A 26,593-nucleotide genomic window follows, 5' to 3' on the forward strand; every position below is an offset into this window, starting at 1 on the left:
TAATAATAATAATAATGTCTCATTGTAATTAATACAGAAAAAATCATTAAATTATTATCTTATTCATGGTAGTATTTGTTGTTCTGCCTTACTGTGATTTTTAAAAAATTGTTACACTTTAAGCATGTAAGCATCAAATTACAAATTCATTCATTCCTTTTACTTTAGTTTTTTTTTTTTTTTTTTTTTTTGCCTTATACAGTAATAAAAATCTTTTAATAAGAATCGAATTGCAATTTCATTAATTCATTCATTCATTTGTCCATTAATTCATTAATTCATTCATTCATTCATTTTACTTTATTATTTTTATTCTGCATTGTGAAGTAAAAAGAATCTTGAATAATTAATTACAAATTAATTCATTCATCATTCCTTCATCATTCATTCATTCATTCATTCATTCATTAGGTATAAAATGTGACCTGGACATGGTTTTGTGACATTCAACCACTCTAGGAGGTGAAAAGGTGGAATTTTTAAGCAAAGGCAAATATTTGGAGATCATTGCAATTGCATGCATACAAATGACCTTGGAAAGGAATAATCTCGAAGGGAAAAATAGTTGAAACATCTTGGAAGTAGACTTTATGAAGCTGATGTGCGTAGACACTATACCTGCATCTTCTAGCCTAATTGGGTTGGATGTGGGCAGAAATTGAAGTGGCATTTTGCAGGAGAACTCCCTTAGCTCGGCCATGATGAGCCTACAGTATCTGTGTCACCATGCCTTCGTTTATCATTGTCTGCTGGCTTTTGCTGAGTAGTTTGTTTTTGCCGTGCGCACCATATATCACCTGTCAGGTCTAATGGGGGCCAGTGAGGAGGACATATGGATGCAGAGCATTCCCATGAGCCTCTCTTCTCCTCTAGCCCGAGTACAGATGGATCCTCTTACAATGCAATCCATATACAGCACTGAGGGAAAACTTGAGGTTAATTGATCTATAGCTTACAAAAGGATCAGATACTGCAAATGCTAAAGTTTAATGGGCTATATTGAATTGCATTGTTTAAATATTCACAGTTAAACACATCCAAAGAAATAGATGCTTCTAGTAAGTAATCAAACATTTTTCACACAGTAAATTGTGTTCAGGGCTGTTAGAATTGAGCTTCTCTCATATATCATCATATCTCTCCTTATTAAAGTGAATTCATAACAAGATAACACAATTAGTGCTACTCACATGGTGATTTAAAAAAAAAAAAAAAATTATGTATGGAAGATTCTTTCACAAAATGAAGTGCAAACAAACCAACTCTGAAAAAACAATTTTGTTTTTAAAAAAAAAAATATTGTTGGTTTAACTTTAAAAAAGTAAGTTACCTGGTTGCCTTAAAATTGTGAGTTCATTGAAATTAAAAAATGTAAGTTGATACAACAAAAGAGATTGGTTTATTAAATAGAAACTCAATATTATGTTATCTGAACCACATTAATTATCTAAGCTGATTTGACAAAAGATAAAAAGTTGTGATAACAAATAATGAAAAATACAATTAAAGAAGCAATTAAAAATATACATTTTTATTTATAGTTCATAATTTGGCAACAGCATTAATGTTTCATTTATCTTCTAATTTATCTTGATACATGTGACCATTGTTTTATTTGATATTCTTTTTGTATTGATGTAATAAATAGCCTAAAGGCTACATAGCCAACGTAACGTGATGCTCAGATACTCAGCCACACTTTGTCAAATTACTTATTTTACTGTATATTCTTGTCAAATAGGTCCTCCCATAATGGTTAGTAGGCTACTTGAAGTGTTTTCACTTGATATTTGCCATAGATAAAGTGTGTGGTCTGCAGTGGCCGAAGGGACCCCGGAAACGCGCCGCGCGTGTCGCCAGCGCGCTGCAGCTTCCAGGAAGCGGAACGAATGAAGTTCATTTCTCACAGCTGGTGATGGCGGATGCTGTCGAAATAGAGACCATGAAGAATTATAACATAGCGTTTGAGAGGATAGACCCGAGCATAAGCCGCTATCCCTACTGTATTGTATGGACGCCAATCCCCGTGTTATCGTGAGTGATTCTCGCCTCCACTGTTGCTTTTGCTTCATGTTAATGTTTTGAAAGCGATTCAGTCCCGTATAAAAGAGGTTTGTGTTTATAATGGATGCATCAAACATTAGGCTACACCAGCAAGCGTCATTGAGCAATTGCGCTGTGGACTGATCTGTTGATTTGGCAGCGGTCCGTTGCGTCGCGTAGCGTAGCGTAGCGTTGACAGCAGTGTCAATCGTGTGTTGTTAAACATTAACTGATTTGGCATTTGAACTAGTTTTCCTGACAAGAAAACCCTGCTCGCTGTGTTTAAACGAGTAGTTCCTAAAATGAAATAAAAATGTTGCTCCAAACATGAAATTCTTCCCCGGAACACAAAATTCAAATTCGAACACCGAGCACACGTTCTTGGAAGTATTTAAAAAATTATCACACTCTTTGAATTTGAAACAATAAGAGTGGATGGGGACTCGCGCTCTTGTGAGTGGATGGAGACTGGAGCTGCTCCAAAAATGACTAAAAGTAGCCATACAATGCTTTATATTCTGAATATAGCATTGTGTGAGGAACAGACATAACTTTAGATTGTTATTTGCTAAAATAGTATGTGTTTGTAATAAAAGTATGGAGTGTGAAGGTCAAAAAAAATAAATAATAATAATTTAGTGCTTCAGTGATTACATATTTTTTTGTATAGGCCAACCTGTAAGCTAGCATCACACTGACTTTCTCAACAAAAACTTAATAGGATTTTTCTATTGACCTTTTTTACAGAAATAAGTTCTGTGACCAACAAAAGCTTATGATTCTTATTTATTTATTTTTATTATTATTTTTTTTTTGGTAATCATAATAAGCTAATGATCAATCAATAATGAAATGTACACAACTTTTATGAATAAATACAATCTGAAGAAGTAAAAAGCTAAACAAACTACACCACGGTTGTAGACTTAAACGTCAGCACCATTAAAGCTCCAATATGTAACAATTTTGTAATAAAATTTCCGAAAATAACTTGCACAGTGTGATATATTTCCTCCAGTTGTGTACTTACAATATCTCAAAAGTCTCCAAAGATTTTTTATTTCAGAGAAATTCCGATTTTAAATAACTGTCCGTCCTGGAAAAGAAATGTCGCCTCTCAGTGACGCAATGTCCGCACTATCCTTTTTTTCCCGGTGTGGACCATGTGATATTCCACCACACCGGAATATCACATGGTCAAATGCGGAAGTGGTGGTTATAGGGCGATTCCACAGTTTCTGTCCACAAGGGGTGTAATGAACAATATAGATTGAATAATACCCAGTTGTTGTAATTTTTTTATTTTTAGTTCACTATTTTGTTAAAGATAGATGTAAGAAATAATAAAGTTACTTTTATCCCACTAAGCCTTGGCATTATCGTGTAATGAGACTTTATTTTATTTCCGTCCCCAGAAATTAAGGATGTCAGGGTAGGACATTCAGTGCATCTGGTTTTTCCTAAGTCATTTCTTTCATTTCCTTTAATAAAATCCTGAATTTTGGCGCATAACATTTATTTTGGTGTGTCTTCTACAAAATACTACTACTAACACTGAAAGTAGAATTCCCTTAATCCACCACGATGCAATGGAAACATTTACTAACGTTCGTTACACTTTCTGTCCAAGCAGTTACGCACGTTAAAATATGATTCTAAAGGAAGCGGAGATATAATTTTTCCATGTAATTCTATCAGTAGCATAATGATAAAACCATCTTGAGTGGGTTAAATTCTCATATGCGTTGCTACATGATAAATTGTTAATAAATCGGGATAAAACAGGGGCCGAGATTTTCTGTCAAAAAATCATAACGCTCGAACATTTTATTCTGACGCTGAATTTCCATCTCCTAATGTCTCAACGGTTCTCATGTCAGAAATAAGATTGTCTAGGTCACGGTCGCTCTGCGCGGGAGGAAGAGTTAAAAGGATTTCACGGATTTCGACGAATGTGGGTGGGTAAGTTTGTGGATTCTGTCCAAAATGTTACGAACGTTAAAATGATACGAACGTGGTAAACTTTGGTTAAGTAAACATTAAATAGGATCATTGTGGTGAGAAAGGATAAAAGAGTGTGCAAGTCGGATGATTGCGAGTGGTTTCGGACCGAAAGCGTCGTTCATCGTGAAAGAGCATGCATGAATGGTGGTTTTATACATTTTGACAGATTCTGCACATCTTGTTCGTAAATTAGATGGAAATTTTCAGTCTGTCCAACTTCCAACGTTGTTTTCTGCGTATTTTTGACTCAATAAGCTGTTCATGAAAGTCAACATCGTCAATGACATTTTTCTTTTTTTTTTTTTTTTTGATGATTTTTTTTTCTGTCCAATGTTCTTAAGAATATAGCTTTAGGCTGACGAAGTTAACATGTTAATAGTGCGTTAACACAATCTGTATGATCTTTAAATTTTATAGTAGCCTATGATGACAGGTTATTTTAATGTGTTATGAACTTGTTCTATTCTTTGCCAGTTTTCATGAAATGGTATTATTTTGTGTTACAGAGGCAGTCTTGCAGGATTGTTTAATTTTTTCCGTCCACGTTACACACGTTATAACTTAGCACACTTGTAGGAGTTCCTTTGTCTTCTACATTTGGCAAATAAATTTGAAAAATATACCTGTGGTATTTGTTAGTATTTTGCTGGCTTTCAGTTTGTGAACATACCAGACTCAAAAATGCACCTTTAGGTTTATAGAACAGATAATATTAGATGGCTACCCTGCCTGCATGGAAGTCCTATTACCAGTTTTGTGAACCATACACAATGCATGACTCATAACTATACCAAATTAGGAACAAAGTAAAACATGAACTGGGATTCAACCAGAATTTTATTAAACTGAATTAGATTAAGTACACTTTCTGCTTGAACTTACATTGTTTTTCCGTCCATGTTACATACGTTAAATTTGACATCAACTCAACTTTGATCAAAGTTTACTAGTTTACCATTGCCAGATTTATCCTGCCTTTCACACAGCTGTACTCCAGGTTTTCTCAGGATGTTAACCTGAGGACAATGGCTTTCTCCATGAAGATTGATTTTGCAGGCTGTTGTCCTTGCAGTTGGCCCTAAACTGTGGAATCGCCCTATAGCGTTATAGCCATAGACTGTATGGTTATAGCTGTTATGGATCACGATTACTCTTTGGCGAGTATTGAAGTGCCAACAAAACGAAAGCGTCCATATTCGGATACACGCAGACTGTGTGACAAACGGAGGAATAAAACTCGGATAAATATCGGCCAGGCGTTTTCGAGATGGAGAGAGCTGCGCGACAATCTTGGACTTGACAGAGACTCTGCTCTCGCGAGTGTATTGATAGACAGGTAAGCAAATCAATTTTTTTATTATTGTACAAGTAACGTAATAGTTACAGTAAAGATGATTTTAATAGATATGAATTACACCACATGCCTGTAATAATATAGCATAACATTTCACGTTCCTTGCAGTTCATTAATATGATGACATAAAATAATACGATCAGACATACAGGTAATACAAAAGCGAATAAATTACCTCATCCGTGATCATGATTCATTAATTCCATTTAGATACATCGCTAGATGGTGAAAACGCATTAAAAATGACATCTCCCATCGTCACCTCCTTCATAGCGTCATCAAGCTTCGCCTTTGTTATTGTTGGAAAATGCGCCCTCTTGTGGTGAAAAAATATTACATATTGGAGCTTTAAGCTTCCATCAACTCTTTCAATCTTTATTAAAAAAAGAAATAATAAATAAAAATCTCTCCAAAAAAAATTTTTTTTTAAATTGCAGCACTCTATTTAACAAACCTGCTGTAATGCACCTTTAAGCTGACTTTTTGAATGTACCAGGGTTCCTGTGGAAAACCTGAAAATAAGACAGTGGCACCTCACTGCAGTACATGAGATCCAGGGGGCGGAGTTGGATCCAGATCTAATGGGTGGAGATTGATAGGTTTAGGGGTGGGTTTAGGGATCAGGGGGTGGAGATGGGTAGGTTTAGGTATATGTAAGGTGGGAGGAGTTGGATCTGGATTCAACTCCTCCCCCTGGATTTCATGTTTACATTGAGATTTCCAAGCCTGCAAAAGTAATGGAAATTTCAAAAATCCCTAAAACTCATGGAAATTTCAGTAAATATTTAATTTGCTAAAATGTGACCCTGGATCACAAAACCAGTCACGAGTCGCACGGGTTTATTTGTGGCAATAGCCAACAATACATTGTATGGGTCAAAATGATCGATTTTTCTTTTATGCCAAAAATCATTAGTATATTAAGTAAAGATCATGTTCCATGAAGATATTTTGTACATTTCCTACCGTAAATATATAAAACATTTATTTTTGTGAGTGAATGCAGCACAACCGCGAACATAAATGCACAACTTTAAATGCGATTTTCTCAATGTTTACATTTTTTTGCATCCTCCGATTCCAGATTATCAATAGTTGTATCTCGACCAAATATTGTCCTATCCTAACAAACAATACATCAATGGAAAGCTTATTTATTCAGCTTTCAGGTGATGTATAATCTTCATTTAAAATGTTGGTCACAAATCAACATTTTTTAACTTTGTATTTTTATATTTCTTATAATTTGATTTTGCTGTTCGTAATGCTTCATGCTCATGGGATTGTAGTTCTTTCCATCACTATAACCAATAAGTATGGAAGCTTGTTTCCGCCACAGTGTACACAATTCTGACCTTTTTTTTCCTCACAACTGCGCTTTTATATCTCTTTATGACTCGCGATTTCGAGTTGACTTTATTTCTCAGAATTGTGAGGCGTAAACTCGCAATTGCAAGTTATAAAGAGATAATAAGCTCGCAATTCAGATTTTTTTTTGTGTGTAAAATCAAATGAGATTTTACACTTTTGGTCAGCTTCTGTCTTTTGTTTGTCAGATAACAAAGTGATGATTACAGTGTTTTTTCTTCTCTGTACAGAAAATTACTGTAGAAGTACCATGGTACAGTGATGTATCAGATGGTCATACCATGCCTTTTACATAATATGGCGCTGAATGATTACCATATTGAAGTATTGTGGTATTTACACCTGGGTATTTTAAAGAATACCATAGTAATACCTTGATAAGTCCAGTACCATGGTGTCTTTTAATACTTTTTTATTTGTTTCAAATGGTTCATATTATTTTAAAGTGATTGGACACCATTTTGTAATGCATATCTCAGTAATTCGATAACATGCATTATAATTTATGACCATTAGTTGCAAAGACGACACCTTTGCTGAATCTTTAATGCATTGGTCTGGATGGAACTTAAGTTCACTTACATCAACAGGAGGCACCCATTATGTTCTCATCTGGGATCACAATCCAAACTCCTAATAATCATATTTGCTGAGATTACACTGATTACAGCTGATCTTAGACCTGCCCCTGGTGTCTTCCACTGCAGATTATCTCAGTGTGAGAGTTGCCTCATGTTTTGTTTGTCTCCTGTATTTGGGTCAGCGGCTTGCTCTGTAGGACACTCTGTGATAAATATGCACATGGACAGGACTGTATCTGGGGTGCCGGCGTATACCCTACTCCACTTCAGAAACTCCACTGGGGCTATTCATACCGTTATTCATATTACACCCCGAAAAACCTTTTTTTAATTACTTTGATAGGAATTTTGGTCTAGTGTCAAATCCTCTTCCTTATCTGGTTGTCCTTTGGATTGCAGGTTCTGTTGCCCTGCTTGTTTGAATTCCAAAGCCAAAATAACATGAATATGAATCAGCAGGGGAAGCTGGATTTTGGCCAGGTGTATGATATTGAAAAGGGCACTCTCCAGCATTAAGCCTTGCGCTCACTTAGCTGTCTTCCCAAAACACACACAAGTGTATGTGTAAATCCACCCCTTGTGAACAATTTCAGTTTTTTTTATAGGCAATTTCCTTTTTTTATTTTTGCTCTTGCCATGCAAGTTTGTAGCACCCCTAAGGGGTTTATTTTGCGTCATGCCAACGTTTAATGTCCCTGACATCAGGAACAGCTTACAAAAAATACATGGGGTATTACTGATCTTTTTTATGTTTAAAAATAAAATGTGAAAATATATTGAGCTTGTTAACCACAGACCTTAAGTCTTTTTGTTCCACTTAATTTCAATTCTTAACCTTAAGTCTTACATTCTTCTTTATTAAATATGAGAAGAAAGAAATAACAGAAAGAACAGCAGTCATCACAGACACTGCAAAAAATGTGCAATGCAAGATTTTTTTTTTTAATTTTTCATGATTTTATTTTATTAGACCCCATGAAATTCACCATTTGTTTGATTGACAGGCGATCTGACCAGTCATAACTCAGAATCTGCCATTTTGTCCAACAAACAAACCAGACAGGAGAGTGGACTTAAACTTGAAAAATGGTGTGTATTGACGTCTTTCCGTGGTTGAAAAAACATACCTTCTGATGTTCATTCATGTTTATTTCGTGCTATAGCTAGTGGGAAGAGATGATCGGTTCGTGCCGCTTGAACTGAGCTGCTACAGCGATCTGTCACGACACATTAAAGAGCCACAAAACTGTATTTATTGATTGAATTTCTTACAAAATTACAAAATTTGAAAGCTGAGTGTTTCATACCAATAGTAACCTGCTCTGTACAGATGACGTCAAATCTATCCCCGTTCATACGACTCCGCGAAAATTACTAAAAACACTGTGATATGCATGTCAAGCCAGCAGATGGCGATGTCACTGTGTAAAGTAACACTATGCGCCTACATTGGTATCGTTTTCAAAAACTTGCACTTTGAAACCTGTTTTAAAAAGTTTGTGTTTTCAGGACCCCCAAAACGCCGTCGTTGTCTGAATGAACGGCCAAAACCCATAAAAGGATCTCCGTTTTTACAGTTGAAAACGTTGTTGTGTAAGCGGCCCCTAATTAGTGTTGAGGTCTCTATATGGTAGTGTAGCCTACTCCTAAAAGTTAAATTTATTACCAAAATTATATAAAATATAAGTATTTAAATAAAATAGAAAAATTAAAAACAAAAATAATATAGTTATGAAAAACCCAAAAATTATTAAAATGCTAAATAAATATAACCATTTACCATTTTTCTTCCTGTGGGGCAAAAACGTTTTTTCCAATAAAACAGAATGCAACGTGTTTTCATTGCTTTCATTTATCCCATTGTTTGTTTTTACCCTTTCAGATGGCTTTTTCCATTCATTGGCCATATGGGCATCTGCACTTCCACTGGAGTGATCCGTGATTTTGCAGGTCCATACTTTGTCTCAGTAAGTATGTTTACATGCACGGTGTGTCTGTCCAAGAATACATGAGAAAGTGCATGATTGGATTTTTTAAATACAAGTTGCACATCACCTCTCTCAGAGAAAACACACAATGCCAATTCTATTCTCCAATTAACAGGAATAAATGCAGGACAGTGCCTAGCTATAATAACATGATCTAAGGTCTGTCTGTCTGACTTTTTTGTTCAAGCCTCTCGAAAAATTAAAACACAATAAAATAGTACAAGAAATTACTAAAATAGTCCTAATAAAATGAAAATTTTTCATTTATTTCCGTAATGCATCTTTTATCGGTTAACATTAGAAAGATAAAAATATTGTTTGTTGTTTGTCTGTTGTAAGCTTTTTAGATGCACATTCTTAAGGCCCAAATATTAATTTTACGCGTTCTGCTTCGTTCCGTCTTGTCCGCACAGCTTTCAGCTTTCTCAACCGCGGTTGGACGTGTTCGACACATGCGCAGTAGAATTGCTTTTTATACTCTACCAGACGGATATTCGCTCGGAGGAAAAGTAGCGGATCTGTGGATTTCATGCAAAGTTTAGAAAAAACGATGGAGCTTTCTCCATATGCATAAAAAAATATGCTTCTTTGTTTACTGTTGTATCGCTCTTTGTGCACTCTTTGTATAAATATACTTTGGGTTTTAAAGGGATAGGCCTAGTTCACCCCAAAATTAAAATTTTGTCATCAACTCATGTTGTTGACTTCTGTTCATCTTCGGAACATAAATGAAGATATTTTGAGTATTCTCTCATTCTTTTGAAAGTCCTCCGGAACGCGATTGGGCTGGTTTTGGCCATGATTGGGCTATTTTTTTATTAGCACTTGGGTTTTGTTGTGCAGACCTGGCAACCCTGAATGATTAACGCTTCCTCAATGAACACTGATTGTTGTGACAGTAGTCATCATGGTAAAATTGAATTTAAAGTATTTCCAAAAAGAGTATGCCGTTAAATTGAGAAGTTCCTGCAGGAAAACACCTGCATTTCTTTGAGCTTCAATGAACATGTTTGCAAACACCTTTTCACAAGTGGAGAGAGAACGCATGCCCACGGTTGCCAGTTTGCATAAATTGAGTATAAAATTGGGAAAATTTCCAAGTTGTGCAGGTTTAAATCTCTCACTAGATGGTTTGGATCTCTTTCAGTTTGGCTACAATGAGCTTGTTCGAAGCCCTTGGAGGCTTGTTACTGCTGTGTTATAAATGACCTGTGTAGACTGTGTTGCTCCTGTCTGACCTCAACAATGTCAAATAACCTTTTGTTGACATATAAAGGCCTTATAAAGTTTGTTCTTGGTTTCAGCGAAGAATGTTCCTCTAGATAAAGGTCTCTATAATTTGCTGCAAAATTCCGTTCATAAGTGGATCGTTTTAGCTTCCACTAGAAATCACTGGAAAGTTCAATATTTGCCACCAGCTTCCTCAGTGACCCTGTACAAGCACATCCTGTTATTTCCAACAGAAAAATCTATACCTGTGCAAAAAAAAAAGGTGCAGAGCAGAGGAGGAATCCTGTCTGTAATAGGACATGTGGTGAAAGCTACACCTCAATCCTTCTGCTCCGTGGGCTTTCTGTCCTGATAATTGCAATGTTCTCGGCCGCTTCCAGAGTTCTGGATTCTTCTTGTTAAAAAAATACATGATAGTATCTTAGAGTTCACAGTCAGGGCAACTCTATCTCATAATACACTTAGTATTAAACGGAACCACAAAAGAACTCCAGCCGCTTGTTCATAAGAATCCTGAACTAATTTGGACTAGCTGTTCAAACAAAAGTTAGATTTATCATAGTACAAAAGCAGTTCTCTTCAGATTTGGACATTTATCCTTTAAGCAGATCTCTGTCAGAATGGAGCAAAAGTGAAATATCTTGGGTAGAGCAAGGCCAGTAACATGAGAGGATGTGGTTATTTGACCTGCGGTGATACGGGCCAGCGCACATTGAAGTGCACTACAATCTGCTGCACTTAACTCCGCTTGTGGCTGACAGGGACTAAAACACGTCTAGCATGTGGAATGAGCGGGAGAAGTGGGTTGAGCTTAGTTCACAGTGAGTTCACAAGAGTTTAGAAATTCCTAAACTGATTATTAAGTTTTAGAAGATTATGTATATGACGCTTGCACATGCAAAATCTGTTGCCACAGTTAGGTGTTTTAGGTTGTTGCTAAGACATTGCTTTGTTGTTGCTTGTGTCTTTTACCACATTGCTATTTGGTTTTTAGGGTGTTGATCTATATCAAAAGAGCGCACACTGCAAAAAATCAATAATAGGATAGTTTACTCAAAAATTAACATTAAGTCAAAATGTATTTATCTCCATGTCATTTCAAACCTATATGACTTTTTTTTTCTTCAGTGAAGCATAAAAGTAGATATCTTGTTCCATTGTTTTTTGTCTATACGATGTAAGCCAGTGATCACCAAAACTGTTTGGTTACCAACATTTTGGTGTTTTTTATTTTTTTATTTTAAAGATTTAAAAAAAGAAACGTATACATGGATGAATCATTCACAATAAGATCTATATGCATTTAGAAAATGTGACCCTGGACCACAAAACCAGTCACATGGGTCACAATTGTGAAATTCAGATGTATACATCACCTGAAAGCTGAATAAATAAGCTTTCCATTGATGTATGGTTTGTTAGGATAGGACAATATTTGGCCGGGATACAACTATTTGAGCATCTGGAATCTGAGGGTGCAAAAAAATCGAAACATTGAGAAAATCGCCTTTAAAGTTGTCCATTTATGTTCATGATTGTGCTGCATTCACTCACAAAAATAAATGTTTTATATATTTACGGTAGGAAATTTACAAAATATCTTCATGGAACATGATCTTTACTTAATAACCTAATGATTTTTGGCATAAAAGAAAAATCGATAATTTTGACCCATACAATGTATTGTTGGCTATTGCCACAAATAGCCTTGTGACTGGTTTTGTGGTCCAGGGTCACAAATAGGGTGAATTTTAAATTCATGCTGATTTGAAGTAAGTTTGACTTTCCAGTTGTTTCTTTTCCGAGAGCCTCCTCTGCTCTGATTGGTCAGATGTCTCAGTCTGTTGTGATTGGTCTACCACTTACATCGAGTGTCGGAAACGAAACACCCATTACCATATCTGAATTTCAGTTCCGGAGGCTTCCTCAGCATTTGTATACACAGTGATAACGATGGAGTCGGTTTTACCGTATCAATTCGAGCGCAAGTATTCATCCTTAGGAAGCACAAGTGGATTTGCTTTTTCAGCGCAGAAAAACACGTCTTCTCAACATGTCAACAACGCAAATCAAACTCTTCCAGGCCTCAGCTACAACTACAGTGTTTGAGGGCGGGTCAAATGTTGTTCACGAGCAGCCAATGAAGGCCATAGGCACGTAATAACTTGTTAGTTTGCAACAAGTAAGACTGGAATTACTGACGACTTGTTTCTGCAGTTCAGAGACAACTGCTGCATCCAAAATCGAATACTTCTTTACTATATAGTATGCGAAAAACAGTTTGCCAAAAGAGTAGTATGTCTGAATACATAGTATTTGAAAAATACCCGGATGACCTACTACTTCCACCGAGGTTCTGAAGTGCTCAAACAATGGACAATTTACTATCCTATAAGGCCACAGGAGGGGATTTATGAATGAAAGTGAAGCGACGCAACTGGTGCTGGTAGGTCACGTGACAGGAACAACATAGTGGATTTAGTATGTCCAAATTTCATTTTCTACCCATATTCATACTATACAGATCATACTTTTTAAACTGTCGAAAAATAAATTCAAATTTAGTATCTACTCAGTATGCAAATTTGGAGATATTTTTGTCGTGCACTCTGGTCTTTAAAACTTTGCAGACATTTTACAGTCACAAACGGCTATATTACACACTAAATGAAAGATTAAATTCGAAAAAGCATAATGGGGCATTTTAAATAATACAAGATAAATATGCTTGAGAAGGAACACTGCCTAATATATTAAGATTATTATTATTTTCATAGAATCGCATATATACTGTATGTATCTTAAATTTAATTTTGTCTTTCTGTACTGGATTTAAAGAATTTTTACTTGTTTTAAGAATAAACGAGAGAAACATCCAGTGCAGTAAGACAAAATATTATTGTATTAAAATAAAAATTAAAATAGATAAAAAAAAATCAAGATATCTAAGTCCAAATTGTCCAATGAACTTTGACAAAGCAATATTTAAAACACTAATAGCATTATATGTTACTTAAGATGCTGTTTTATTGTGTAGTGCCGTTCAAAGCGTGTAAAAGATTTGAATGGACTGAAATAGACTTTGTTACAGTTGCCATTGAAGGGGCTTTTGTTGCCATTGGTCTTGTGGTGCTGTCAGGCAATTAGTGCTGTCATCATGATGTCAGCTGCAGCTCTGCAGTCATTAGTCACATGGCCTGGCAGAGGATTGAGCTGCCATGAGCAAAGATGGCTGATTTCAATAAACATAGATGAGTTGAGTGGCATGCTGATGGATAGCTCCAGGTAATATAAATCTCACTGGAATACTGGATCCCACAGGGAGAAGTGTGATATCTGATATCTCTCAGGAAAGAGGGATATGTATGGAACTTTGTTTCTGTCACAGAATAAAAAAATAAGGTAATTGTGACTTTTTATCTCACAATTCACTGTCACTGTTTATATCTGATTGTATATCTGATTGTAAATAAACATCAAATAAACTATATCTATATATATATATATATAATTTTTTTGTTGTTGTTGTTGATGTGTTGATTTTTATACATTGCAATTCAGACATTCTTTATCAGAATTGTTTGATATAAACTTAAATTTGCAAGGAAAACCATAAGTGTGAGATATAAACTCGCAATTAAATGTAATTGCAACTTTTTTATCTCACAATTTTATTTCTTGTCATTCCGAGATAATTTCTCGCATTTCTGACTTTTATTTCTTTTGCAATTCTGAGTTGACTTCTCGCAATTCTGACTTTTAATTCTTGCGAATCCAAGTTCATTTCTCGCAATTCTCACTTTTATTTATTTTGCAATTTCCATGTTCGTTTCTCGTAGTTTTGACTTTTTCTTGCAAATCCAAGTTTATATCTTGCATTTCTGACTTTTATTTATTTTGCGATTCCGAGTTAATTTCTCCCAATTCTGACTTTTATTTCTTTCGCAATTCCGAGTTCATTTCTCGCAGTTCTGACTTTAAATTATTGCGATTCCGTCGTAAATCTGTCATTTATTTCTTGCGATTCCTTTTTCATTTCTCGCAATTCTGACTTTTATTTCTTGCGATTCCGTGTTCATTTCTCGCAATTCTGACTTTTATTTCTTGCAATTCTAAATTTCATATCTTGCAATACTGACTTTTATTTCTTGCAATTCTGAGTTCATTTCTCAGAATTCTGACTTTTTTCCTAAGAATTGTGAGACATGGACTCATCATACAAAAAAAAGTATGAATTATGAGATATAAACTCACAATTTTGAAACAAGCTTCCATACATATGTCATGATTTTCTTTTCTTTTTTTGTTTAAAGCACGCACACCTAGGCTTTGGGTTTTGTTGTTGTTAGTTGTCACATTGTACACACACACATACAGAGTTTAACAGTCTATTTTGCTGCTCTTGCAGGAAGACAACATGGCGTTTGGAAGACCAACAAAGTGAGTCAATGTTGCTGTGTTGAGTTGGTCAGCATACTCAAAACATTACTTTTTTGTTGGGAATCAACCTACGAATGGCTTACTAGTTCTCTCTGTATATTAAGCTGGAAAACAAGAAAGTATTTATGATCCAAGAAATTGCTCATCACTTTTAAGGTCCTCCAAAAGTGGTTCTAAAAGAAGTGACTTGGCTTGTTCAACTGCATTGTGGGGTTAGGCTTTTCCTGATACATGTGCTTCATTATACATACTGGCCATGTATTTGCTGCAGTATTTATCTGTTTTATTCCCAGGTACTGGATGTTAGATGTAAGTAAAGTGCATGCCAGTAGTGGATCTAACACCTGGGACACAGCAGTTCACAATGCATCAGAAGAGTATAAACAGAGAATGGTAATATGTGTTTCTTCCCTATTTTGCATTAAAAGTGTTGAAATCTATAATGTACAGTAATGAACTACAGTCAGAAAATCGAAAACAGTAAATGTTCCTTTGCAATTTTATGTTGATATCCTATGTAACAGTTTATTACAGAATGATTTAGTGGGGAAAACAATTCTTTGAGCATCCATTCAGAAAAACTGCTGTTTATATGCTGACATTTATCTCTGCTTTCCCTCCAGCACAACCTTTGTTGTGACAATTGTCACTCACATGTTGCCATGGCACTGAACTTGATGCAATATGACAACAGCACCTCATGGAATATGGTGAATCTCTGCCTACTGTCACTCATTCATGGCAAACACGTCAGGTGAGATTAATAGAGCTGTGCACATTCACACTGTTGCTTTCAAATATATGTTTGTGGATGTGTTTGTGCTTTGATCAGATTTCTACATTCAAAAATCTTTTGTTTGCTCTTGCTGTTGTCCAGATTAGGATACTTAGGATACTGCTAAATTACAAGATACACATTATTATATCTGACTAGACTCTTATGACTGACTAGATAACTTATGACAAGTTATCCTTTTTAAAAAGTAGTTAGCTACACACCAGGCTACTAAATGTAAGTACACTACCTTTCAAAAGTTTTGGGTCATCATTTTTAATTAACTAATACTTTTATTCAGCAAGGATGCATTAAATTGATCAAAAGTGACAGTAAAGACTGTTACAAATGTCTTATAGTGTTACAGAAGATTTATTTCAAATAAATGCTGTTCTTTTAAACTTTCTATTCATCAAATAATTCAAAAAAAAAAAAAAAAAATCACAGTTTGCGCAAAAAATATGAAGGAAGTCTATTTTCAACATTAATGATTGATAATAAGAAATGTTTCTTGAGCAGCAAATCAACATATTTCTCTGAAGGATCATGTAACACAGAGGACTGGAGTAATGATGCTGAAAATTTAGCTTTGCCGTTTCACAATATTGCTTTTTGTGCTGTATTTTGATCGAATAAATGCAGCCTTGGTGAGCATAAAAGACTTTTAAAAAATCTTACCGACCCCAAACTTTGAACGCTTGTGCAGTAGATAATTACACTGAACGTAATTAGATGGGGAAATGTATTTTCTAAAATATAACTATCAGATAATACCTTTTTATTTTTCAGATCAGTATTTATCTGCCTCAAAAACACTGATTATATCACTCATAATCACTGATGATAATGGCTTTTTTTCACTTTTACTGCAATATGAGCAGCACTACACAGTGTAGACTGGATGTAAGCTCAAAACTTTGTGATAAATGTCCTCATTTGAACTAGTAATTCTTTTCAAAAAAGGAACCTACAGACCTAAAGTAGAGCACCACTGCAGTGTATTTTATCATTTCAACTCTAAGTTTAGATGTAGTATGTTTTAATAGAGATGATGAGGTGCACCTCATAGTAACCTTGAGTTGAATATGCAACAGACATGAACGGATATTATGAATATATTCATTCCATGGATTACAGGGATTCTTTTAATTGTCAAGCAGATCTTGAGGTCTGAATATTATTACTGACTGTGTCAACAGATGTGAGGATATGAGGTCTCAAGGCCCTGATATACTCATGGCGAAGTTCTTTTTCGTTCTTCGCTTAGGGGTAAAAAGAAGTTTTAAATACGTGAGCAGCGATATACTATTAATGAACATCCCAACGTCGCCCACACTACTAAGTATGGTGCTTAGATGAATATGTGCTGCTCGCTTTCCACTCAATAACAAAAAAAACAAAAAAATGACAACAAAATGTCTATGGTTAGGAAACAGTAGTTAAGAAAGCATCTGATCATATTAATGTGGATATGTTTGCATCAGCTCTGCAATTCGGCACTCCAGTCGTATCATGTTTATGCATATACCATTATACTAGCCTGGGTGCCAGCCCGAACCCCGCCCACAACATTTTTTGGCCGGGAAGTTCGGTCTGGACTCGATCCATTGAGGAGTAATTATGCTCGGCTCCTAGAAGGCCGAGCCAATCAAATTGCCAGGGCGGGCTTTATACGATGATGGACAGATGGTCTGCGGTTACGTAATCACCCACGTCACCAAAGAGCGCTTGATTTGAATTAGTTTACAACAAAGACGACTGCAGCTGGAGAATTGAGATTTCACGAGTTCACATTTACAAATAAGTCAGATAGAATAAATGCGTAGGCTATATGAGATGTCACGAGTTCACACAAATAAGTAAGATAGAATAAATGCGTATATGACGTGCTGTCCAAGGAGAGGGCTGTGGGCTCGGTAGCCATACTCCCCCCGTGTTCCTGGTTGTGAGAGAACAAGGCAAGAGTGAGGATTCGGGGTGGTGGAGGGACCGAGAGATGCTGAAAAACTGTTAAGGAGTGTTAGGTAAGTTGACAATGCTTCCTCGGTAACGTTAGACATGGTATTGTTTGATGACAAGTTGATATTGGATTGATTATTTGTACGTGCTCCTCCCGAACTTTGTTTATGAAACATCATGTGTAGATTCCGCCATCGCGTCTGTTATAGAAGATATCGACAGCGCATTCATTTTAAAAGAGGAACAGAGAGCCGCGCCCGCGACATTTTGTTGGTTGAAAATATGAATGAAGAACATGCGTCATTTACTCCGTTGCTCTGATTGGTTGTAGGTCTATCCAATTGAGTGCAGAGGTTTTTTTTTTCCTAGTTCGGTTGAGACACGCCCCATAATCAAATCTATATGGAGCGGTATCAGACTCACATTCTGACTAGAATATGAGTATGACGAAGTCAGGCTACCATTATACCATGGTCTGTCTGAATATTTGATTCTGATTGGATGGAAGGTTTGCAACAAAACTGTTTAATACACAGGTAGTTCCAGTCAGTTTAATCACCGATTTGTATTAATGCATTGCTTTCATTGAAGCACACACACACACACACACACACACACACACACACACACACACACACACACACACACACACACACACACACACACACACACACACACACACATCACTCGCTGTGTAATAATTAATTCATATAAATGCTTTCAAATAAATGTAATCTTACTGCACTAGATTATCTATGTGTCTGATTTAAAGTGGCAGTACGCTACATCTAACAGGCCATAACTGACAAAAATAACTGTAATTTTTATTCTTCCGGTCAAATATTGCGCTGCAAACATCAATAACAAACGACCATGGTACAAGCGGGTTTATTTACGGCTAGCTGTGTATTAAACTATTTAAATGTACTCCGCTTCGCATTGGGTGGTTCTTTGACTCCACGTCGTGCATTAAAATGGTTTAATGCACAGATAGCCATTGGTTATCCATTACTTATACAATAGATTGCTTTAAAGCAAGCAGCTTTACAGTATTAAACATGAAAAAACAGACAGACAGACAGACTTATTGTCACTTTCAAGTAGAATTACAAATTATATTTCTATAATAAAGCAGATCTCAATTGTCCTCATGTTTTTACTCGTGTCGTGAACAGAAGAAATGAACTGGAGAAGATTGCAGAACCTCAGAGCACACCTACATAATCGCCTCAAGCCAATGGTGGTTTGAAGGTGTTCGAGCTGGTGCAAACATTTCCAGAAATTTCTTTTGGCAAGCTGTTTTGAACTCCCGAAGCAGGCAACGTGTTGGCCCGATTTTGTTTGAAATGACGCCACACCAGTTCATTCTTTGATTTCATTTCAGGTATATCTAGGCCTTTAGCCTTTCAGATGTCATTTGATTCTAGATTCATGATTGAAGTGAGGTCATAAAAAATAAAGTGCATCATTAGTAGAATGCGCCATATGCTGCTTTTATATGCTATGCTAGAATGGAGAGATTTTTTAACTTTTCATTGTTTGTATCACTCCTCCAGTATATGTGTTTGTGGCCATTTTATATCCTAAATTCAATTTTAAATCCTATCTGCTGCAGGATTGCATAATTATAGGACTGAGATTGGACCCAGTGCTCTGTTTTGGGTGTCAGCTAAAAAGATTTCTACATGGCACCTGAAGCTGTCCACTCAAGTCTAATAAGGGATTGTTTCAGACACAACTTTTTTTTTTTTTTTTGCAGCCTACTGGTTGCTTTGTGAGAACACAATGCATGTGCATTGGCCCCAAGGGACTGAGAGGGAATCACGCAAGGATAGACTGTCATGGCGTCTCTCACTGGCACCCAGGTGTAATTGAAAGCGTTGCGTTGAGTGCATGTTTCTCCTGGCCGAAAGTGTTCAGTGTGCATCCATCACTGTTTATTATGAGAATTCTACTGTCAGTCACTAAAAGGAACTGCCGGTATGAACTCATGATGCAGCTATTTTGTCCTCCAACTTGGGGAAACACGTTGTTGTGGTTGCATCAGAATATAGAGTAATTGGAAGTCAGACAGAGCCAGAATTTCGACTATCAGCATGAAGTCTGGTCCACTTTGCAACATATTCTAATTTTGCAGCATATTCTAGTCTTATATTGTTAAATAAACCAATGGTGTATGTGCTGTTTAGGGGAATGTAATGTGATATCACAGTAATCATTTTTGTTTTTCACCTTTGTTTTGTTTGTTTTATATGAGATTTAATAGTGTTTGCTTAAGGCAAGCATCACCCTTGTGCAAAAAGTGTGCTTTATTGTATTGAATGTGCACTTGTAGTCTTAAATCTTAAAAGTATATATTTAAAACAAAATTAAAAAATGGACTGGACTGGCAGATAATATATTAATGAAATAACAGTTAAGCATACTTGAATTTTACCTTAAACTTCCATGACTGTTTCTTAACACACACTGAAGTAGACTTTTAAAAAGTGCACTTTGTAATAATGCCAAACTAAAAAGTAATTTTTTTTAATAATATTTTGTTGTACTTTAAGAGTACACTTATTTTGATGTATTTACTAACATACTAAAAAACATGTAAAGTGCTTTAATATAATTTTTTCTGTAGTGTGTTATTGAATATTACTTTTAAAGTTAAAATATTTTTAACTTTAAGTGCTAAATTGCAGCAAAATTTGTAATTATTGATTTAAAAAAAAAATGGCTTACATGTTTTAGAAGAAATAACATTAAACTATATTTTAGCTTACCATAAATGCTTGTCAGCACATTTTAACTCAAAAACAAGGTGCTGAGTGATTAAGAACAACATTTACATCATAGATTAAGTCTATAACGATATAGAGGAACGATATAGTTGGGGTCACTTTCAGAACGATTTTTTTCCCAATGATAAAACACGACAACCAATCAGAATCCATTCGAATTTAAGGGCTCGCGCATTTAAAATGGCAGACGACATTGCGGAGAAGTTCATTGCAGAGGTCCAGAAAAATCCCTCACTGTTTGACAAGTTAAACCCCCTTTTCAAGGATACTTTAAAGAAAATGGATATATGGAAAACAATCGGTCATACTCTCTGAATTAATGTTGAAAAGTATTAACGAGATGCGATCAAGTAGCAAACAGTGTAGCCTAACATAAAATTACCTCAGGTATCCAGCACTAACTTCGACAACATTATCTTGTCGACAACTAGTTATCGTTATAGTTATCTTTATAGTTATCGTTATTGGTGTGCATGCTTATAATGCTAACTACGGTAATCTGCAGGCAGCGCAAAAAGACAGGCTTTTTTAGGTGTTTTTTTTATCTATTGAGTCTTAAGCATTATCCACCTTTCAATCAAATAACACCAAAGCCTGTTATTTTCTTAAAAAAATATTTGAGAACTTCTTAAGAATTTATCAAGAATTACACTTAGGAACATTCTTACGAACTTCTTTGAATTTATCTTATCTTTCTTGGCTGATTTCCGTGAATCCGGACCCATAATATTACAGAGACTTTGGGGTGGGCTCTTTATTTGAATCCAGTTAGAACACCTTCTTAACTGCATAGCAACCAGAACACCATAGCAACCACCAACAGCACATCAATGCCTTGGCAAACTACGAACCATTCAGAAACCACCGGAACACCTTCGCACCATGGCGGCACGTTTTGCGCTTTCATCTTCGCTTAATTTATCTCGCTTCCTGTGTCCCTCTCACTGACATTTTTTGTTCTGTCTTTCTACAGTTGTGTTGGCTTGCTGAAGACCTGGCTTCCGTTCTGCATCTTAACCAGCGTCATCCTGGCTGTTGCCCTGTCTCTAAACCTGCGATGACCGAGCAGGATCAGATAGAGGTGGGGCGGCTCAGGGTGAGTGGGCACAATGTCCGGTGCCCATCGGGGACACATATCTTCAGCTTAAGGGGGACTCCAATGAATGTCAACTTGAAGTCCGGCTCTTCAATGGGTTCAGGAGCTACACGTCAAACATCAAATGCTAGACCTCTTTGTCGTAGGGTAGAGACAGCACATACACCATGGCTTCAATGTCTTGTGGTGATGTAAGAAACGCTATTCTCAAAAATCTGTCTTCCAAAGGCATGACTTTGGTGTCTCTCTTGAGGGTTATGGTGCTCATTCATTGTTTGGTTAGGTTTTGATCTCCAAACTATAACTGCTGTTTAGGAAAAGTAACACTATTACTTATATTGTCTTGTATACATTGTCTTATATTTTAAATATAACTTGAATATTTCTAAGGATGCTATGTTCTTTCTGAGAACATAGTTTATTGCAAAATCAGTGCATTATATATTGAGATATAAGTTACTGGAAGATGGATTTCCCTTCTTGCCATGCATATGAAAGCTTATTTTAATTATCACTTTTAATATTGTTTTTATTTAAGAACACACTTTGTCATTTTATTGGCAAGGCTAACCATCAACAAATATCAAATATAGCTTTTGCTTTTAATATTTTAGATTGGCATGCTTTAAAATGTAATTGTTTTATATATGTGTGTGTGTGTATATATATATATATATATATATATATATATATATCACACACACATACAAAAATTGATAATTAATGCATAAGCAAAGTCTTGTATTCATTATAGATTTAAAGCAGTCTTTGCATCAAACTATTGTTACCAGCTATTATTATATTGCATAATTTATATTTTATTAATTTACTAGTTATATAACATATTTATGAAATGGCATTCTCACCCTATTTGCTTAAAGTGGAATGTGACATATTCCTAAGTGAAACAGGATATTCAGTGAGAAAATTTAGGCTGGGACTAATTTTATCCATTGGGAATTGATGTTCTATAGCAGAATAGAGCCAGACTTGAATGCAATTTAAGTGGCATTGGTGACTTTAGCTTAAAAAGGCCGTTGATTTAGTCGGTTAATTTGAGGAATTATTACAAAGACAGACATTTATGCCCAATTTCACAGACAGGACATAGATAAATCCAGGATTAGGCATTGTTCAATCAGGGCAGCTTTTTTAAATGTGCCTTAGAACAAAAAACATTACTGATGTGCATCTTGAGACAAAATAATGGCACTGACATATTTTAATATATCTCAGTGCAAGTTTATTTCAGTTAAAACAGCTCAAACGTGCATTATAATCTGGGACTAGACTTAAGCCTTGTCTGTGAAACCAGGGGTTCTTTTTCTATACATGATCCTAATCGAATCCTGCACAGTAAGACTAGGAGCAAAGGAAAATAAATTAGGTCATAATTTTGATGTCATGTTGCCATTAATAAATCTTTGTTGTCCTGAGAATTCACATTGCAGCAGTTTTGGATGTTCTTTTTGAAAGCTTTACACTTTCAATCATGAACTATGAAACGACACGTTTAAAAGAAATATCAAAGGGTATAATGGCATAGTATTATGCCTAGTCTAACAATCATTACACACACACACACACACACACACACACACACATACATACACACACATAAATAAAACACACACAAACACACACTTATGCATACGTGTGTGTGTGTGTGTGTATGTTCCATGTATTATGAGGACATGCACATGTCCATGTCATTATTTCACCCCAAGATCAAATTTGTTTTTGTTCAAAGTAAATGAAGCCTATTTTTATATTATCTTGAGAATGTGATGTTTTTTTCGTGGCAATTAAGCACATTTCCTACATGAGAAAAACTAATATTATATTGTATTTATACAGTTATATTTAGTAACACTTTAAATCTATATTGTTTTATTTATTTATTTTAAATACGGGAGGGGGGGGGGGGGGTATTTGTCATTAGAATTAATTATCCTAATAACATGCTTTATTTTCTTTATGCAAAATATATTAATATTTCCTTCTGATTTTGGATGTAGATGGCCTGTTTTTGTGAGATTCACAAATACATCTGAATGGATCTGATTGGTGTATAACCAGGAAGAAAAACAAAACTAAAGTCAAATTGGTCCATCAATAATATTACATTATTTTTATAGTAATAACAGTAAATACTGCGTTTACAGTAATGACATTTTGGGGGATTTTTTTTTTTAAATGTCATGAAAAAATTAAGATATCCTCCTAATAAAGCAGGCTTTATTTTCTTTATGCAAAATATTTTTTAGTTTCCTTGTGATTTTGGGTGAAAATGTTTCACTTGTACATCTGAATGGATCTGATTGGTGTATCTAGAAAAACAAACCTGAGGTCAAATTGGGCCCTCAGTGTTCTAGATCGAATCTAACCTCCATTACCGTAATCTAGAACACAGAAATCCTGTTAGAGGTCTGTTTGCTCTTCTCCACTGTCGCATTGAACTGTGCATTTAGTTTCAGACACATCGAATCCTGCTGTAATCTTAGACTATGGTCTGGACACCAAATCCGTTTCCATGGCTCCTGTGCGTAAATGAAATCCCCTCTTTGTTTCGACTCAAAAGGAAAAATCACTGAACTCCCCTCTTATACCTATTTCTCTCTTCTCACATTTTTTCTTTTCACTCCCCCTTTCACACTCTCTCAGTCTTTGGAAGTATTGCCAAGAGCAGCAGGTAGCCAAGTGTCTTGAGCTCTTTGGAGACTCTTCAGATGGGCTGCAGTGTGTGTGTGTGTGTGTGTGTGAGGAGTGTGTGGCCCCTGCTGGCACCGGCTAGAGCTGATCAGATTAGAAACCCTGTGTGAAGTGTGACGTTCTTACCGACGGCTTTCCTGTCTTCAAAGACGTGAACTAGCGGATCAGAAGCACATTTGACTGTTTTAATAGTCACCGCAGCCCAGTAGTTCCCATTTCCTGTTTGTAATCCCTAAAGATGATGGCATTCCATGGGTTTATACTTTTATAAAACATTCATTCATTCACTGAAATCCTGTCTATAGTTACAATATGTAAAATGTTAAAATTCACATGCCACTTTCCACAAATAGGGGACAAAAGGGCCTGAAACTATTTATAAAATATTTTATTTAGTTTTTTAATTTAATATTTTTTATTTTATTTTATATTTGTTTACAAGGCTAATTTGTGTGATTTTTAAATTTAAAAGAAATATTTATTATATTAATAACAATTTATTACAGGTTTGCGAATTTGGCTTGTTTGGGACCAATTGTTGACTTGTAATTATTGATAAACTTTTATTTGTCATAAATTATTGAAAATAACTTGATTACTAACAGGTTTGAATGGCTAAGCTTGACAAATGTAGTCATTGTCAACACAATTCTTTGTAAAAGTGAACTTTTCCAAATGATTGGGATGTCACAGTTACAATTAATGTTCCCTTTCTTGTAATGGGGGAATCATTTGGTAAAATGTGTGACGCAGCTACAAAGTATAAAAAAAAAAAAAGGTTTGTTAGATAAAATACTTTTACCAACAAAAACATTGGATTTGTGTCCTGCCTTTAAAAAGCAGTGAGACATTATAGGCTTCCCTATATGGAAAGTGGCACTTAAATATTTGATCGATTTTTGGCATTAGAACAGTTTTGTTAGCAGATTCTATGTTTCTTTTATTGGCTAATTTACAACTTATCTATACTATGCGTAAAAAGGAGCTGCAAATGTTTTCCTTTCAGTTCTGCTACCTACATTACCTTTGCACAATTACTAACAAATAGACTTTTAATACTCACAAAACTGTCACCGCAACTGCATTAGTGTGATTTGAACGTGTGTGTGCGCCCACGTGAATGTTTGCTTATTTAGCATGTTCTGCACTGTAAAAAATGGATTGTTGTGATTATCACAACTTAAAATTCAACATTAGAATAAGAAATAATATGTTGTTTCAACTTTAAAAAAAGTATGTGTTCGTGCTTGACTTAAAATATTAAGTTTAGTTAAGTTGGATATTTAAGTTATCTCAGCTAATTTTAAGTTGTTGTAACTAAGTATGCATGTGTCTGCTACTGAGAAAGTATGATATTAGCGATTGGTATTTAACAGTTGATAGTTCTGGGTTTCTTATTTATAGCTAATAATCAAATGCATTTTAATATCAGGTCACAAGAATCTTTGTAATGATATATTTTGCCTTATAGAGAACTGGCCGCATGTATTTTGCCTTCTGACTGCAGTGGTATGTTGAGTGTTACAGATAGATTAGAGAAGCAGAGTGTTTTTTTTTTTTTTTTAACCCTGAATAACATTAGCCCTTCAGTAAGAGCACATGGAACAACTAGAAACAGGGTAAAATAAAAACACTTCACAAAGCCTTTCTTATTCCAGATGAGTTACCACCTATTTTTATATTCATAATACAATAACCTCCTACACTATTCTGCATTCAATATAAGAATGTGAAAAAGATGACCGCGTGCTTTATCTGATTTATTTTTATAAATTGTGCATCAGTTTAAAGTGGTCTATTGGTCTTTCATTGTCATTTACTTTTCCTTTTACTCCAAAGCACCCAGTAATGGTGGTTTTAAATCGAGTTATTGAGTTTGCACAATGTATTTCCCCATAGCTGAGTCTGTGACCATAACAAGAAAACCAATGGCAAAAGCCAATATCCTGTCATCAAAAACCAATGGAAACATCTTCTAAATCATTTAAAGTTCCCAGTTTTGTATTATCATCACATTTCAAACAGATTCTGCCAACAATATAAGTTATGATATTTAATGTCCATGCATCATTGATTTCAATAAAATGTTTACTACTACAATGTTGTTGTTGTTTTATCTTTCTAAGTGCAAAGCAGCATTTGTCTCTATAAAACTGTTTCAATAGCAGCATGATGAAAGACATAATTAATAAACAATAAGTTTAAACAGTTATTCTAAGTATTGTAGTTCATTACACTGTTCATGGTTTCTGAA

General features: G+C 35.3%; 1 protein-coding gene across 1 annotated transcript; it reads left to right on the top strand.

The window, feature by feature from the left end:
• Positions 1-1,804: 1,804 nt before the first annotated feature.
• tmem222b (transmembrane protein 222b) lies at positions 1,805-22,197 on the top strand. Its single transcript, XM_079878707.1, has 6 exons — positions 1,805-2,034; positions 9,233-9,317; positions 14,977-15,008; positions 15,302-15,401; positions 15,632-15,762; positions 21,505-22,197. Exons 1-6 carry the CDS (start codon positions 1,916-1,918, stop codon positions 21,590-21,592), a joined length of 555 nt encoding a protein of 184 aa, XP_079734833.1. The 5' UTR covers positions 1,805-1,915; the 3' UTR covers positions 21,593-22,197.
• Positions 22,198-26,593: the final 4,396 nt, after the last annotated feature.

Source organism: Squalius cephalus (genome assembly GCF_949319135.1).
Source record: "Squalius cephalus genome assembly, chromosome: 8".
Taxonomy (NCBI): Eukaryota; Metazoa; Chordata; class Actinopteri; order Cypriniformes; family Leuciscidae; genus Squalius; species Squalius cephalus.